Source organism: Chamaea fasciata, unplaced genomic scaffold (assembly GCF_029207755.1).
Source record: "Chamaea fasciata isolate MVZ Bird 193981 ecotype frontalis unplaced genomic scaffold, bChaFas1.0.hap1 SCAF_1, whole genome shotgun sequence".
In the NCBI taxonomy this organism is placed as follows: Eukaryota; Metazoa; Chordata; class Aves; order Passeriformes; family Sylviidae; genus Chamaea; species Chamaea fasciata.
The window spans coordinates 88,278,491-88,297,253 of NW_027094086.1; the positions used below are offsets into that span (position 1 = coordinate 88,278,491).

Genomic DNA, 18,763 nt, shown 5'->3' on the forward strand with positions numbered 1-18,763 from the left:
AGGGCCGGCTGTCAGGCAGACCATGTGAGTTGTGCCCCAGCCTCTGGAATACCACACAGGAGTGGAAGCCTGGGATTTGTACACAAATTGTGAAGGTTTCATTGTCAGGTTGTCTCCCCTCCCTCGCTGTTTTCCCTGCAAGCCTTCTCCTGATCCCTGCTCTGCTGAGGGTCATCAGGGCTGGTCATAGCCTGCTAGCCCTCCCTCTGCCACCCTACCAGCAAGCTCTCCAAGCCCTCTCTGACACGTAACCTTCCTGGATCCATCCCCACGTTCTCTGCTGTGCCTTGTCCTCCCCACCCTCAAGATGCCACAGCAGTGGAAGTGGTCTTACCAGGCCCTCGCAAAATGATTGCTTCTGGTTTGTTTTGTTTTGTTTTGTTTTGTTTTTTTTTTTTTTTTTTTTTTTACTATTAATAATATAAGGAACTATTTTATCTGATGAAATTCTGAGATTATGTTCTCAGTTTCCTTCCTTCCTTCCTTCCTTCCTTCCTTCCTTCCTTCCTTCCTTCCTTCCTTCCTCCCTCCCTCCCTCCCTCCCTCCCTCCCTCCCTCCCTTCCTTCCTAATTATCAGGACAATGCTGCCCGTTGTGATTTCTCCTCCTTGAGATCTTTTCAGCTCTCACCACCTTTGCTTGCCTTGCTCAAGCAGCTGTGGTTTATTCTTCCCCTAAGTCACAGTTTCAGCAGCAACCTAAGCCCTGCTGGGAACCCCTTGCCATCATCACTGTGGCTCTGTGCATTGCTGCCTACAGAGCTCATAGTAATCCCTGCAGGGAGCTGATACATTCAGGACTTCTGTGGCAACACCATCCATGTGGGAGGTCTTGCTGAGGACAGAGTTGGCTGCAATTCCCTGCTCCTATGAACCCACAGTTTGGAAGTTTGGGAGAGTGGATTTTGGTTTTTTCTGCTGCCTCATTCAAGGCACTCTGTTCCTCCAGAATGACCTCCTCCCAGTGTTGTGCTACTGGGAAATGTCACTGCTATGTACCACCCCCTTTTTTTTTCTTCTTCTTTAAAGTCAGTACATTAGCAATATTTTCCTAAATGATCCAGTTAGCCTTGTTTTCTCATGACGTATTCCAATTTCTATCCAGCTCACCCACTGGATGATGGACTGAGGATTAAGTTGAATAAATGATATGAATTATGGCCCCTTTTATGATGAGTCTCTGACCCTTTATCACTTGTACACTGTCCAAGTGTGTTGTAGGTTATGTTAATTTAAATGTTGCATGCCTGAAGTTTGCTAACCGTTTTTAGCCTCTTAGATGGAGTTTCAGTGGAAGCTGAACTGTGGTTTTGGTGGATCCCTCTTGGGAAGAAAGCTGGTTTGTTCTCCTAGAACTTAGAGGAGCAGCTCTGTTCCCATTGTCCCTGCACTGCTGCAGAATGATCAGCCCTCCCTGGGGGAGGCTAGACAGGTTTCCAAATCTCTGTCTCTAAGGAGAGAGCATGTGCAAAATCTTGAAGAACGATCCTGAGCAAATGCTGCAAGAGTCTGCAGACTACAAAGATACTCACTTGACCTCTACATGAATGTATTTCCCATACATCTATTGCAAAACCCTGAGGAAGGTATTCTCACTAGTTCTGGACACAAGTGGTTCAAAGCCAGTATTCCCCATGCATTCTTCCTTGTATGGAACACAAAAATCATCCACGTGCAAGTTGAAAGGTCACCAGGCACCAATGCATCATTGTTTGCAGATGTTTCCATGCATGCCTCTGGCCTATCAGATAGCCTTGCTGACATCTGTCAGTAGGTTATCACAGGAGATTTATGAGATAAAATGGTCACCAAAAGTAGTCTTCCCTTTTACTGTAAGTTTGATTACACCTCAGTGTCCTGCAGAGTATACCTTATCCTTGGGACATTGGTCAACGACAAAAATAAATTTAGGTGTGGGTTGTTTTGTGGTTTTTTTTAAGGACATCTAAAAATGTTTGTTTTCTCAAAGTTTGGCATGCAGAAGTTAAAAAGAATGAACGAGAAAAACTGCTCCTAAACAATTCATTGTATGTTTCACATTCAAACTTAAATTATATGCTATTTTCTCACTAAGCCCTACTCCAAGTATAGAATAATTCTGCCCTAAAAATGAATCACCACTGTATAATGAAGGGAAATGTTTTCTGTATGACATGAATTATGCAGCTGTAGAGTGGCGGGATTACAAGAAGAGGAAGATAGAGGACATTCCCTTGATCATGGAGCAGGGTCCTGGCCCAGCAGCTGAGTTCTTTCTCCATCAGTGATCCCATGCTTAATCAGTGAAACCCAGAGCCCTCTAGGGAGCTGTTCTCTGTGAATTTCTCGTTGCCTGGCTTGATACCTACTTGCAGAAATGCCAAGCACTGTCAGTTGCAAAAGGCTTTGGAAGCACTCCCCTGAATCAGACATCCTGCAAAAATCTATCTGAAAAAAAATCGGGTCATTGGCATCAAGCAGGATATTAGTTGATTTATCTGTCATGGCTCTTCATCTATAAATTGCAAATTTTATTATGAGTTGCTCTGCCTCTCCAACCCTTTCCATCAAAGGATGCTGACATAAAATGACGTTTACGAAGTAGTGCAGCAAGCACCGTTGAAGAAATGCCAACGAGGAAGTGCGTGCACTCCATGTGGTCTAGGGATGCGTATTTAAGAACGGATGGGGGATGATTGCTGGCTTTTACATCGCTAAGCACCGAGCATCCCGTGCTTCAAAAGCCACCGTGTCCAGCCTAAAGACTCTCTTCCTTTATTCCTTAAAGAAACCAAAGGCACGGAATAAAGATTCTCTCACGACTTCTGACGTCTTCTAACTTTCGGTGGCTTTAATCTGCGGGCACAGTTGCGGTGGAGCTCCGAGGTTCAAAGGGACAGGCAGGGACGTCACGGGGCGTTGCCTGGATGTTGTCTCGGGATGACAGCTCGGGATGACAGCTCCTCCGCTGCGACTCGTGCTGTCCCCTGAGCTCCGGCAGCTGCGGCACCCCGAGCCCCATCCGCCCTGTGCGCGCCGCTCTCTGGGGCCTGTCCCGTGCTGTTCCCCCGGGACTGCGTCCCCACATCCCGCCGAGGCACCCGCGGAGCAGCGTCCGCCCGCGCTTTCTGGTGCCCCGTGTGCCAACGCTGTGAGCAGCGAGGTGAAAACACCGCTCTCATCACAATTCACATTCCGCATTTTGCTCTTCTCCGATGTTTAACGCACTCATCAGCATCAACTTAAATACCAGCTTTGATACCATGGAGTGTTATCACTTAATTTTCCCCTTCCAGTCTACCCATAGGTGTACGTAGATTTTATTTGACTCACTTCTTGCTAACGCAAGTTTCCTTGGGCGTCCACGACATGCCCGGTCTTTCCCGCTCTCTCGGAGTCAAACCGCGATTCCGAATTCGGGTTCTCCGTTTGGTGGGAGGAGCCCGCGCCCCCCGGCTCCTCCCGCCGCGCCTGCGCGGGGCTGACCCCGCTCCCGCCGCTCCGCTCCCGTTCCCGCTGCTCCCTCCCCCTCCCCTCCGGCAGCCGCTGCCGCCGGGAGCCTCCCGCTGCCGCCGCTGCTCCCGCATGGAGCCGCCCGCCTGAGGGACGGCCCGCGGCCGCCCCGCCCTCGCTCCAGGTGATGCCGGTGACGGGGGTGACGATGCCGCCGGCGAGGCGGCGGCGACCGCTGCTGATGGAGGAGGCGGAGACGGCGACGATGATGATGGTGGTGATGGTGATGATGGACTCCGCCGCCCGGCCCTGCCCCTGAGCGGAGGGGAAGCGCCAGCGGCCGGCTCCCCTCCTCGCCCGAGATCCCCCCCGGCCGCCGCCTCCCCCACTCCGTCCTCGATGTCTCCCCCGCGGCGCGGAGCTCCCTTCGCCGCCTCCCCGCCCTCTCGCTCCTCGCCGCCGCCGTCTCCCTCTCGCCCCGCGGTCCGGCGGCTGCCGGACCCCGCCCGGCGGCGGCACCATGAAGGTGGAAGCGGGGGACAACTCCATGATCAACCTGTCGGTGCAGCAAGTGCTGAGCCTGTGGGCTCACGGCACCGTCCTCCGCAGCCTCACGGGTAACGGGGCCGAGCGGGTGCCGGGGTGCGCTCCGGGGCTGGAGCACAATGGAGGGCGTGGGGGTAGCGGTGGTCTCCCTGTGTGCTGCGCCGAGGGAGGGCTGGTGTTTGTGTTCCCGAGTCTCTCCGGATGCCTACGTGCGTGTTCTGTCAGCAGGTGTATCGTGTGTGTGCGCCTGCTGTGGGGTCCAAGAGATCGGGCGGGGTGTGAGGTGTTGGTTGGGCTGGGGTGTGTGCCTGGTGTCTGGGATGCCTGCCCATGCAAAGGACATGAGCGTGTGGGATGTGCTCGTTTGCTTTTCTGCGCCCATATATAATAAAATAATGGCATGGGGTGTGTGTATGCGAGTGATGGGTACCTGTGTATGAGTGAAGGATTGTAGAAAGTGTGTGTGATCGTATAAGTGTGTATGGAAGGCTGGAGTATGTTTGCGGAGGTGGTTGGTTTTTAGTTTTATATCTTCCCCTTGCGGATATATGCTCATTGGCATTTGACAAAGAGATATAAAAAAAAACCAACCAGAGAACCATAAAATTGAACGTGGACAATCGGAGACTTCCCCCACTACCCCTGAGTGTACCTGTGGACAGGGAGACCTGTGGGAGTGAGTGAGGTGGCAGTTGTTTCTCACAGGTAACCTTAACCATCTGGGGTTCTTAAAGAATGAGCTGTTAGGAAAAAATTCTGTAAGCCAAAGTAGAGTCAGGTCCTCCCTCACCCCCCGTTAAGAGAGGGAAGCTTTGGCTGGCTTTTGGCAAGAACTGGCTTTTTTCTGCTCAATCTCAGGCTGCAAAATGGATGTGGACTAGCCAAGGAATACAGTGGAGGGGGGAATCTTCTCTTTTTCTGTCCATGTGTAAAGAAAAGCATAACCTTCAGCTCTGAATAAGCAGGGATTGGGTGTCAGCAGCAGAGATGTAACTGAGTAAATTCTTTCTGCTCGTTGTAGGGGTGTATTAGCTGGTGACAGATTAGTGGAAAATGTTGAGTAGGGGTAGGTGTTAAACAGTTATGGAAATATTCTAATACTTATGAAAGAATATTATGTCATCTTTTTGCACTCCATAGTAATGGTTAATATTCTGTTTTCTTTTTTAGTCTTTTAAAGGTGGAAGAAGTGTGATGGAAATAGAAGGGGGATGAAAATAGAGGTGTAGCTGAAGCAAACAGTGATCATCTTTTTTGTTCTTTTAACTTTCAGGATGCATCTTAGTGTAATAAAAAAGATTAACCTTTTCATATTTATCTGATCTATGAACTTTGGAGTGTGTGTCTGATAATTAAAATTACCAGGTATTAGTGTGGTGACACACTAAATACAGCTCACTTCCTGAGTAGTTACTTAAACAACCCTATTTTAAAAACTTGTGCTCTTGAAGGAAAAAGTTCACAATGGATTTCACCTTGCTTTGTGCCAGACATCCTCTATAAAGTTTTTCTTATTAGATCATTATGCAACATAGGCATTTCTGTGAAATTCGGTGCTGAGAGTTAAAACCAGCTCATTTCTCCGTGGTTTTGCAATAAGATGAGGGCTAGCATAAGGCACTTTTAAGGGGGAATGTTTTTGCTTTTTAACTTAAAAAATATGAAAGATATTTTTTTTTATCCATCATAGTGTTGTTGGAGAATGTGTCACTGCCAGTTGTAGTTGCAGTTTCTAAACTGATGCTTAAATGCAGGCTACTCTTACAGCTATAACCTGTTGACAGCCCCTTTTCATGGGCTGTCAACAGTCCAAAACTTGCACTGGACTTAAAAATCTTTTCCACAGGATAGAATATATATTGATACAATCTCTGATATTAACAAAAAGCTGAACTAGTTACATAAGCCCTTTCTTGCTACTTATTGAAGTAAACTTTGTTCAAAACCAGAATTTCTGTTCTTTTCCCTGCTAAGAAAATAGGTTTGTGAATGAGTTTATCTTCTTTGACTACTTAATCCATTCCCTTTTGCACCTCTGTTAGGTATAAGGAGAAACTTCAGCAGAATATTAGGAAAGGAAAAGGAAAGCATTATTATACCATGTTCCATGAATATTCCAGACTGCCTTGTGTTTACTTTTGCACTTAAACTTGTGCTCTGAACTGGACTTCTAAGGTGCATAAGTAAAGATTTACCCCCTTCAGATAAACCATATTGATTATGTTTTCACAAACACGTTGCAAAATTTTATCAGCATCCTTCTTAAAAATATGTTAATTTTCTGAAATTTTCGACAGGGTCCTGATATGAACTCCAGCCTAAGCCAGGAATGCTTCATACCCATTCACAGCTTAGTTTTGGTGGGTTCTTTTTCCTGTCAATGAGAAACTGAAAGATTATTTTTACATGGTATATAAGAATCAGGTTCAACATAAAAACCAAAAAAAAGGAAATCCCGTCTTTCGTTCGTGGCCTCAAATACCCAGGAGACCACAGACAAGTTCATTGCTACCACAAACACATCATGCCCTGTAACAGTTAAACCTGTTGTTCTTTTACCTGAGCAATGACTCATCACCATGATGTGCTTGGTTCCTATCTTCCTGACCTCTTTTGGGAGGTGGAAGTAAGGCTTTAGGAACTGTGGGAGAGGTGGGGTGGCTTTTGCCTCACTCTTTGTTACATCCTCCAGTAAATCCCAAGAACACCCCCTTTATATGAACCAGTTGTGTTTTAGAGTTAGTGCTAGATCAGGGTTTACCAGAACAAATCAGGTCGCAGCTGAATTTGAACTGAAAAAGGAGGAAAAAACCCCCACCATTATTGGTATCCAGTAAAATAAAAAAAATTTAATGGCTGCTTCCACAATAAAGGACTTGGCAATATTTCTCCTAATAGAAGCTCCTAAGCTCCATCCTGTGCTCATTTGTCCCAGATTGTCTGGTTTTTCTTTGCTCCCTATGCTGTTACTTGAGAGGAGTAGTCTGTAATTTGAGATTTAAATGCCCCTCAGCAAAGTGCTTTTTTCACACTTAAAGAAGCAAAAATGTTATCGTCTCCAAACAACAATTTGACTGTATTGTTGATAACTTAGAAAGTACCACTTAATACAATAATTAAGGACAGGACCTGGTGCTGAAGAAAAAAAAATGTAGCATGTAAAGAGCAGAGTTACATTTGCAGGTATCATATGCTGTCACTTCATCTGAGTGCTTTGAGTTTATTAGCTCTGGATTGTACCAATACTTTTTTTCTAATTCTAAATTTGACATGTGCTACCTTGTTGACTTAAATTTGTGTTTTTGTATTCTTAGTACAGGTGCTTATTGCTTGACTTACCTCTGCAGCTAATAGTAGTAGGCTGGGTTCTGGGCTTAGAATGGAGAGAGACCCTTTGTTTTGGAGTAATCACTTGATTTATGACATGTTGTAGGCAATCATTATTCATCTGGCAAAACAAGCTTAGAGCTAGAGGAAAAGTGCTGAAGATAAAGGACTGAGGAGATACTCCATGTTTACTGAAGATGAGTGGCAGTAGGACAGCATATTGGTATATATATAGATAATATTTGAAATGTTATCATTTATCTACTTGTGTAAGATGAAGCTGTTGATGGAGTGCAACTTCAAGTCTTGATAAGATGGAAGTGATATGATCGTTATTCTGAACAATAACATGCTTTAAAAAGACTTTTCCTAATCTTTAATGTTGTGTATGCCTACACTGATATATGTATAATGTGTATCTGTAGTACATGAACATAATGTGTGCATGATATCTATCTGATATGTATGAATATCAAAGTTAACAAAGTACTCTAAAACTGGTGTGATTGGGCATTAATTACAAGGTATTTGAGCCTTGCAGCTTTTCTGATAGGAAGAAATTCCCCAGCTAAGGCAAACCAGAGGAAAGGAATATAAACACTATCTTAAATCTTCTTTTCAGTTTAAGCACTAATAATTTTAAACATAAAAACGGAATCTCAGTTGTTCTTATTAGAAGAGCTGTGACATCTTTGCAATATACTGAATGTCACTGTGCTTGTAAACTACTGGGCCTTCTCTAGTTCCTGTATTTCTCTGGGAACTGTGGAGTTTTGATACATGTGTGTTGTGTTTTGGTGATTTTAAGTAATTTGGATACACGAACAGTGAACTCTGAAATTTTCTTAGGGGCAAGCAAAGGAATTTGCAAGCATTTGGGTGGGGTTTTTTGTTTGGATTTTTGTTTGGGGGTTTTTTGTTTTGTTTTTGTTTTGGGGTTTTTAATTTTTTTTTTTATTTTATACTCTTCATGTCTCTTTAGGGATGCTCTTTGAGGGCATGACTAAATAATCTGAGGCTAGGTGAGTATTTGAAACTCTCTGACAGCTATAGGCAAATCATTACCTCCACAACAGCAAAGTACTCTGTGCAGCTCATGTTGTCAAAAGAGCCAGCTAATTAGAATAGCTGCACAAAGACAGAAATTGGACTGTGCTTTTTTTTTGTCAGGGTAGAAATACATAAATTTATGCTGCTTCAAGCATCAGTCAGTGTGTAGGACGTAAATAGCTGAGACACTTCAGTCTCACTTCCTCTTCCTTAGAGATACTGCAAGTCAATTCAGCAATCAAACTACTCAGTCATTTTTAACAAGTGAAGTCCTGACTATTTGTGTTCAGAGGTCCATATTCTCTTTCTCTGTTTTTTTGTGGCACCTCTCAGTTTTATTTCCAACCCATTCTTTTTGTGTTTCAGTGTTACTCTAACATACTGTTTTTGAGAGCCATCTCTCTTCATGATTCAGGGGTTAGATGATACTGAATTTTACGGAACATGAATAATTCTCTGCCCTCACCATATCAGGATAAGAGTATCTGCGTTGTCCTCTAGGTGAATGGAGCTTAAGGTCTCCTCTAATTTGCTTTGCTTGAAAGGTTGTCTCTCTCTCCTTACCTTGTTCCCTGCTAAACAACTTATTTGTTTGGCTTCATCACTCACCCAACGAGCAGAAGTAAATAAATGGCTGTGTTGAACTAGCAGGCATAGAAAGAGTAAATAAAGGAGGATAAGAAAGGATAACTTCTGGCCTTTCCTAGGGAAGGTGCTTGGGATGATTTGTCCTGTTTCAGCTCCTAAAACCTAGGTGATGTTTTAATGAAGAGAGGTCATAGTTTAACAAAGCTCCAGCTGCTTTTGTGTCAAACAAGGAATATTTCTGGATGTTCTCTAATTTCCTTTTCAATATGCCTGCTGCTTTCAAGGAGGAGGAGGAGAAAGTGTGTAGCAAAGAACTGAAGTTTATATTTCTTTAGCCAACAGAACATTTTGGTGCTGGTTCTATTCTTAAGCCTCCTGACCTAAATATAAAGTGGGGGGTGATGTTAATTTTCCTTGAGCCTTATTTGGAACATAAATAAGACCGAAGATAGTTGCTCACTGTGGAGCTATTTTGTTGTGTTAGAGTTTGTAAATATTTTTGGTTTCTTAGTTACAGGGGAGTAGTTAGCCTTCCCATAAGCTTTCATTTTCTTCTAAAAATATAGTCATCCTGGTGAGTTTTCCTAAGACTGGAAGTAATTTGTCTTTTCTACCTGATAAAGGTTGACAATGCCTACAAACACCAATTTCCTAAAAGGTGGTGTAGTGCCTAACAAATCCTGTAGAAATTATGGGGTATGACAATGTCAGATTCCCACAGGCTTTCTTGGTCCAGATTGGTTAATAAACCCTGAGGTTTGTTTCCCTGTTGTCAAACTGTAGGTCTGGCAGGGCTGCTGTGTTCTCTATTGGTAGATCTTTGGTTATTCCTCTTGTTCATGAGCTTCCACTTGAATAATACAGTGGAAACACCCAAAGTGTGCTAGTAATGGACGAGGCCTGTTAGGACAGCAGGACAGGTTCCCCTCCCACAGATCAGTCAGTCAGTCTTTCTTAATTTCAGTGAGGGGGTGTGTGGAGTGACTACTTGACACTCCTGCCACTGTTCTGTCACAGTAGCTTCTGGGAATGATGAGACATTCGTTTAGTGGAACAGTACCGTGCTCACTATCCGTTTGCCAAGATTTTTGAGACCCATTTTGGGGCCAGGAATGAAGGATCTCAGGAGAGCTGTTCTGAGCCACCCTCAGGATGTGGGCGCATTTATCCAGGCACTCAGGAGGAAAAGTTGCACCTTGAACTGTAGGTGAAGTATTAATTGGATGTAGATTTTCTGGCCACTTTCCTTGCTGCTCTCTTAAAAGAACTTTTTGGCTATCATGATTTAGAGGACTTGTACATCCTTGGGGAGACATAGTGTTGCCATTTATGCCTGTGTGAAAGGGGAAGGCTTGAGCTACTCCCAAAGTACTGCTAAATAAAAAACCCCCTTAAACTCTGTATCTGTGCTATCTATATAGACATCCTGCTGACAGTGGACTTCCAGGGCTGTGGTTATTGTGTAGCAACTTTTTTTTCTCAGCATCTTTTCACAGTATGTTTTGTGCTGCTCAGTATTTTTTAAGGTAGCTGATTGGGTTATTTTTTTTTCTCAGATAGTTGATATGAGTCAAGCTACATTAATACAGGCTTGCCTCATAAGCAGTAAGTATCTTGCTTTTGTAAGGAGGCTGGACTTTTTTGTTTTGTTCTATTTTTGAGAGGGAACTGCAGCAAAAACTGAATTAATGACAGTGTCATGGGATTATGGAAAATGTACCTGAATTTGCTAAATTCTGTAATGATACGTACCTCCTGTACTTGATTTTAACATTTTTTTTCTTTTATTTACTCACCCTTTTGATTTATAGAATGTTTTTAGAAAGTGAGAAAGGTTCTTGAGTTATTGTATAACGCAGCTCCACTGATGGGTTCCAGCTCTTTTCTTTGAAGGTGCTCATCATGTCTGCCATTCTTCAAAGAAATGTTTGTGCTCCCAACATTCTCATGATCTGATGCCCTTTTTAGTAATTTAAATAATAGTCACTACCTTTCTCTGAAGTTTTGTACTAAGCTATTAGAAGCAAGGAGTTAGATGTGTTAAAATTATAGTGTTTTTATTTGCATCTTTGAAGCTAATTAGATAGAACACTCTGTTACAGCTCCTGGGTGTAGATAAGCTAAAGTCTTTAATCTCAGTTTTCCCATCTGATGTTACCTGATGCTGTCTCTTATTTGTGGGGGTGAGGGGCTGGGAAACAACAAAAGATCCACACCCACCCCAAAATAAAATTCACAACCCAGACAAACCCCAGACCAGTTCTTGACTTTTTCCTCCTTCAGTCTTTGTGTCAGAGGGTATTTCATTCTGCAGAAGCAGTTACAATGCCTACTTAGAAATTGAAATCAACACTATTTAAAGAAGCCATTAAAGGAATTATGGCTACTTGTAAAAATATATCTGAATTGAGATTTTTGCCAGAATCTTTTTTATAATTTTTAACATAATACAGCTAATCCTTTATTAGGATTAGGAGAATGCTGAAATGAGGAAAGAGTCTTGAGCATGTGCTGATAGTGTCACATGTATCACTTTCAAGATGGAAATCAGTTTTGCTTTTCTCTTACTGTTGGTTGTTTGCAATGCTTTAAAGTTTCTTACTCATGACGTTCTTACCTAAAAAATATTAACCCTTTATTTGACTGCTTTCTTTCAGAGATGTGGTACTGGGTTTTCCTCTGGGCGCTCTTCTCCTCTCTCTTTGTCCATGGTGCTGTGGGAGTATTAATGTTTGTGATGCTGCAGAGGCATAGGCAAGGGAGACTGATCTCTGTCATTGTGGTCAGCATTGGATTTCTGGGTTCTATAACTGGAGCAATGATAACCAGTAAGTCTGCCTTTGTTCTTGTTTGGGTGGGTTTATTTGTTGTTTTGGGTTTTTTAAATTTCTTCTTTTACATCTAACTTAAAATAAAAAAAAAAAAAAAGAAAAAACAACCAAAACAAAACTGCTTTTCTTAGTTAATTGTTAATTATTCATTAAGGATTTTGCAATAGTTATAGAGTGAGTCCCCCCCCCCCCCCAAAAAAAAAAAAAAATTAAGCTTTGCTTTTGTTCTAGGTGAAATGCTGTTTGGAAAGGGCATCTGTTACAGAGTTTCTTATGGTATTAACAGAATGGCTACCACTTAGGATACTTTTTTTATTTCTTGACATTGTATCCTCAGATAGATGCAACCATTTTTTCTGTTAAAGCCCAAAGGTTCACAGAGCTGTCCTTAAAAACCACACTCATGTTTAAAACGTTGCAGAAAGTAGGAGTGTATTATGTAGTAAAGTGTGGAAGGGTTACACCTGACCAAATATGACACAAGTGGTGTTGCCAAGAATGTTTTGAGGAAATGCTGCTCATCTCTCTTCATCTAGAGTGACTGGTATCAGATGCTGCTTATCCATCTTTCCCAAGAAATTCCATTATCTATGTCAGCATTGAAATATGGGCCATAAAACCTGTAGGAGACTTTATTCATTCTTTGGTTTTATCATATCCAGCTCTGTTTATCAAACTTATAAATAGACTATGGTAGCTTTCCCAAGTGAGTAGGAACATGCTGAATTTTCTGTTGGGGGGGGGGGGGGAATAGTGAATGTTATTTTTTTGGGAAATTTTTTCAATGTTATTTTTTTGCTTGTCTGGAACAGTGCTGGTAAGGAGTTCTCAGCATTAAAATCCATGTATTGAATGGTGCCTATGTTAACTGAGCAGTAGTTTCTGCCCGAAGTATTCAGTGTTGCAGAAAAGATTGCCTAACTTGAAAGGTCTCTGAGGGTAAAAAACCATAAATCTAGCAACTACCATATAGTCTGAAGGCAAAACTTCCCACCTTTCATTTTGGTTTCCCTGTGTTCTGCCCAAGTTATCAGAATAGTGGTATTACTATCAGCTTTGGCCCCATTCTTAGAGGATTTGTGACAGATTATTTCTTAATTGCTCCTGAAAGACCTTCCTGACTATTGTTTTTCAAGGTTAAATAAAAATGCAAATGTCATGAGAAGTTTCACTAAGACTTCCCTCAAAAGGTTTTTTCAATTGCTACGGATTTCTCAGCTTAGGATTTCCACCATTTAACAGAGTATAGATCAGTATAACTACTTTTCGTTGGGTTTTGGAGGGAGAAGGTTGGTCTTTTGGGTGTTTTTGCTAAGATAAGTTGGAACTAGTTGAGTGCCTTGTGTTAGATGTTATGCTGATTTTGTTTTAGGATTAAAATGGTAGTGGCCTGTTACAAGGTCAGCCATGCATGAGCATTTCTGAAGAACTGAAGTTAAGAAATGTGGCATTGAAAGATCCAAGCAGAGCACTTTCACAGCTTTCTGTGGGTGGGGAGGTTTCAGGATCAGCGTCTCTCAAATGAAATTACTTTGTCTTTTATCTTTGCATAAGAAGAGGAGCAACACAGTTATATTTTTGGCATCCAGTTTTGCAGGTCAAAACATATAGCACGTAAGCAGTCCTGCTTGTGTGCATATTCATCTGAGAACTTCTCTAAGCTTAGACTGTAGACTTGTTATGCTGTTCCCAAAGGTTTTGCGCAGAGCATTGCAACTTGCTTAGGCAAGGACTTTTATCTTGAAGTATTTTTTGTTTCTGACCAGAACTCAGTTGTTTCATACTGAAAGAAATTCTGTGGGGAGCTTTTGAAGGCAAATTATGATGATCAAATATTAAAGAGGATTTTTAATAGCCATTGTGTTGCAAACTGGGAGATGCAAGTTGAAATATCAACTATTTGAATATGCCTGGTCCAGTGCTTAAGAAATTGAAAAAACAAACTGACTTCAGTTTCCACTTTGTATTTCCAGTCTTCTGCACTGTTTGTGTAGGAGAATGAAGGCAGTATAGACTACTGCACAATGTAAGTTTGATTTTGCTCAGGGAGATCTTTCAAACTTTCTGATGATCTGGGACCTTTTTACCAGAATAATGAAAAGCAGGAGGCTCCTCCATTTCTAAGCTTTGAAAAAATAATGGAAATTAGGGATTATTAGAAAAGGTATTGAAAAATTACTAACAGCAGGTGATACAGTAAAAAAGAAAAACCCAACAAAAAAACTAAACCAAAACCCAGCAAAATAAACAAACAAACCCACAAAACAACAACCAAAAAAAGTACCACAAAGCCAAACAAGAATATATAAATACCAGGCAGCTTAAGGCAAGGACTTTAGTTGTATTTGAACCAGAAGTGTCTGTCCTTCCTTCTCTTCCACAGCACACTCCTTTTTGGTGACATATTCTCATTTCCCTCGTTGGCAGCCTATTGTACATACTTTTGGCTCTATACCAGCTCTGCTGGGTTATGCATTACAGGTTGTACTGCACACTGGTATTTGTGTAATGATACATAATTAGCAAACCTCCAAATTTTTATTGTTTTATTCTGGATACTTCCCAGAATATTTCAGTGTTTTCTCGAAGCCCAGAATTTCTGTTATTGATCTAGTAGTGACAATTATGGTATACATTTTTGGCCAGTTTGAATTCACTTTGACAGTTCAATCTGAAAAGTAATTTTAATGTCAGTAGTGGGCTCAGTCTAAAGGATGTCTTTCAGTTTTTGACAGTAGCTAGTCAAGGAACAAATGGAAAAGCTTATGAAAGGTAGCAGAGTGAAATACCATAAGGCTAGCCTTCTGGTGAGATATTTTGCCTTGAATATTTCAGACAAAATATACTTGCAGAATATGATGTTTTCTTAACAACAACAACAACAACAACAACAACAACAACAAAAAAAAACCACCTCAAAAAAACAAAACAAGAATAAAAATAAATTAACCCGGAAATTGCCTAACAGTATGATTAATAGAGTTTGTAGGTACTGTTATAGCCACAGTCATTAGTAAATTCTACTCTTCCTAAAGTTATTGTAAAACTGAGGTGTTCATTTTTGAAGGTGTCAGACGATTCAGATGCTGATTGTACTTTCAGGAAATCTGTTGGGACTCAATGTATTTCTGTGTCACTAATGGATTTTTGATCACTCCAGCAGACTATTCCTGTTAGTTACTGTGCAAAACCGAAAAAAAAATCCCATTTTTTTAGCTCTTGCCTATTCTTTTAAAAAATTGTGATGACTTTTCAGTTCCCTCCGAGCCTGAAAAAGCCTCTGTGATCTCTGAAGGCATTTAATTATGACTAGATAGCATCTGAGACAATGCATACTGAAGATGTACAATTAAGTTTTGGGTTTGGTTAGGGTTGATCCTGGCCTCTTGATATTATATTTCAAATGTGAATTGGCACACAATGTAAAAGAAAAATGATCTGTTGAGTTTATTGGGGGTTTTTTTGATGTGCTGTAGCTCAAAATCTAATTGTATTGGTTAGAAATTTCCTCTCATACACATTTATGGAAAACACTGCAGTACTTTGACCTTTTTCATGTTTTGCTGGATTTGCTAAACAATTGTTAACAATTCAGTAGTTTAAGTCAAAATGAACTCATGTAGTGTGACCAGTTTATTCAGCTGAAATATTAAATGAAGCTGGTAAATGTGTGTTTTGTTGACACTAGCTTTATTGTTCTTGTCTTCTCCCTGCCTATACAAACACCATTAAACCACTCTTCAGATTTGGTCGATTTTTAGAGGATTGTCTTGCTACCTTTTCAAACTGGGAAAAGTAAAAAGCCAAAAATGTAAAAAAAAAAAAAAAAAAAAAAAAAAAAGAAAAATTGAAGATGCGTACAGGGAAACAAGAAGATTCAATTTTCTTAAGTCAAACTGGTGATGGAAAAGTTGATCTGGTTCAGTTGGGAAAATCATTCCTGAAGGTTATATATAGCTATAAAAATAAAAGCAAGGCTGGTAATTGTGTAATGCCATGAAGTAATACAGTGTTTGGTAATGTTCTATAAATAGCTGACGCATAGACAGAGTAGATAATTTGTCACATATTTCAACCTTGGCTTTTTCTGTGGTTTGATCATTGTTTTCCTTTTGATTCTTAGGTGCTGCAGTAGCTGGAATTTACAGAGTAGCAGGAAAGAATATGGCTCCCCTAGAAGCTCTTGTCTTTGGCGTTGGACAGACAGTTCTGACATTAATTATCTCATTTTCAAGAATTCTTGCAACGCTTTGAAACTTATGTAGAAAGGGGGGAGAGAAACGTCTTTAACCTGGAGAAGAAGCTTCCTGAAAGTGGATTCGTCAGCTTATGAACTCGAATTCTAGTGCGAGAGGAAGGAAGCTATGTGGAAAGTGCACTACAAATCTCGAGGCTCAGTCAAATGAGCAGGCTGTCCTCTAGCGTTGGAACTGCTGCACTCCTGCACTGCGCCTTAACGTGCCTCCGACACGGGCCAGAGGGGATCCCTGTGTGCCCAGCAGACACGGAGCACCTCCAGCAGCTGCCAGGCAGGGCCATGATGGTGATGGGATCACTGTCCTTGACACCTTGGAATCAAACAGAGAGAGGCTGTCCTGAAAAGTTGCCAAACTTGGAGTTTAGTACTGAGCGGGTGGCTGGGTAAGCTCTGGAATGTAAAAGAATTCTGTGAATGTGCACAATTCTCCTTGAATTCAGGTGAAATAGAAAGTTAACTGAATTTGTGTATTAGAAGGATCTCTCTGAATGCTGAATATTCTTGTTCAGCATTCAAAACAACTGTTAGATCTGTTTCCAAATGTAGATTAATTTTGTTGGGGCTTAAGAGCCACAGCTTTAACAACCCTGATATAATTAGCACGATGTGAAGAATGGCTCATGGCAGTTTTCTTCTTTGGCACATTTCTTTGTGATTTTAGCCTGTCAAAAATCAGGAGTTTAAGGAGACTGGATGAAGGTTACTTAGTACAAGCTGTTGTGTATGCACAAACAAATCTTAAACTGATGTTTTCCTTAGAATTACTTTGTCTTAGACACACAGATGGTTACCAGCCCTTCTGCAAACCTCAGAAAAAGGGTACACATTGCAAATAAACTCCCTATATTTAATTAAGCACTGGTAGGACCCTTAGCCCCAGATGGATTCTGTAAGGAACACACAAATATAAAAAACTCTCAGAGAATACACCTATGAGGAAAATGGAGAAGGGTAACAATATGATATGTTGGTTTTCTAAGGAACAAAAATATCAAGTGTAATAAAATAATTACCATACTCCAAAAATTTGTTAAGTGGGGCAGCACTAATGTATTTACTACCTTGTTTCTGAACACTTTGTATCTTTGGAAAGATTAGGATACCTGGAACTTTCGAATGCTTAGCTTTCAGTAGTTTGTGCTTTTCTGGTTTAAAAGGGACTGAGTGGTGTTGTGCATGTGAAATGTCATAAATGTGAGTGTTTGGAGTAAAGAGAAATTTTAAGTATAATGACTAATTATTTATGATATACAAAATTTAAAGGGCCTAAAGTTCTGTGTAGAATAAGGAATCTTTTACATCTTTTCTCAACTAAATGCTTTTCAGCAGTAGTCTCTTAATGATGATGGGGAATAAATCACTCAAAGGTTTTGCTGTTATGATGTCAAAAAGACTTTCAGGACTGTCACAAACACTGGCACCTACTGCACACCTAAAAGAAAATGTTTAATACAACTTGCAATCCAGTCATTGCTTAGTACTTCAAAATAAAATGAATTAACTTGTCTGCCTTCATCTTATTCCACATACACTTTTGTAAAGTTCTAGGAATGCTAGTATTATTTGTTTTCTTTAAAAGCATCAAAGTCTTGTTTGGAAAGCATCCAACATTATGGGCTTTGCAGGGAACAAGTTAAAAGACAGGTTTATAAACATTTTCAGTGTTATTTTTACTTTTAATTGCTTTAAAAATGTGGCTGGGTACATATCCTCTCACTGTTTTTTAATGTCTTCAAAAACTTTTTTGTTATTTTTTTTTTGTCTTTTGTCTTTTACTTTCTGCTTATGCTTTTTGGCACACAACCATTGCACTTTAGTAGACAATGAAATTATGACATCTGTAACAAGCAATTGAAACTTCTCCCCATTGTCTTAAATATGAGAAAACTGGTTTCAGGTATTTAAGTCAAATTGAATAATAAAGTAATTGAAGATATTTCTCCTAATGTGCCTTGTTACATATACGTTTAAGGGAGAGAATTTGTCACGTCTTCATTCTTGTTCTATTGTTTCTAATTAATTTGGTTTCTTGATGCGGTGTCTTGTTCAACAGACTTTAAAACATTTTATTTGACAATGTAGAAATTCTTGTCTGGATCAAAACCAACTGTATCATGAAGCACTGTGTTCGGTAATTTAGATTGCCTTTATCTCACACTGAAACTTATTCACAGGTTCCAGATTTCCCTGAACATCTCAATTCTTATTTTTTTATAGGAGGCTATTACGCTGCCACTGGTCAATGGCTTGCTGACTTTCACTAAGTTACACTACAGCAGGCTGCTGCTAACTGATGAGATACATATGCTTGTATTGATGAACTTCATTTTAATTACTGTGCCAGTGAAATCATTGCCATTGTAACTTTCCCCCTTGGACAAGGAGGCATCTGTGCAGGTTTTAAGCTACCTTTCTCCAAGTAATTTTTGTTGCATAAGTTGTTGTATTCACTTTTAAAATGTTGTCATGTGCTTAGTTGTTTTTGCATTATATGGCATTATTGCCTGGCAACAAGGGACAGGCAGATAATATAATGCTTAAGTGGCCTAACAGGGACAAGGCTTTATTTGACAAAGGTTTGTTTTCAGCTCTTTCTTGTGAGGAGTTTATAATGATAAAAAGTTTGTCTGTGAAGTATTCTTTGATCACAGCAGGAACGTACTGCTTAATAATTACAGCAGTGAAAGAAAGTGTAAGTGGCCTTATGTCTGTAAAACTTGGAACTTTCATTC

General features: G+C 40.7%; 1 protein-coding gene across 1 annotated transcript; it reads left to right on the forward strand.

Moving 5' to 3' along the window:
* The first annotated feature begins 3,522 nt into the window (after window positions 1-3,522).
* TMEM170B (transmembrane protein 170B) lies at window positions 3,523-17,967 on the forward strand. Its single transcript, XM_066188187.1, has 3 exons — window positions 3,523-4,048; window positions 11,600-11,770; window positions 15,897-17,967. The coding sequence occupies exons 1-3, from the start codon at window positions 3,952-3,954 to the stop codon at window positions 16,025-16,027; spliced, it is 399 nt and encodes a 132-aa protein (XP_066044284.1). The 5' UTR covers window positions 3,523-3,951; the 3' UTR covers window positions 16,028-17,967.
* The last annotated feature ends 796 nt before the right edge of the window (window positions 17,968-18,763 follow it).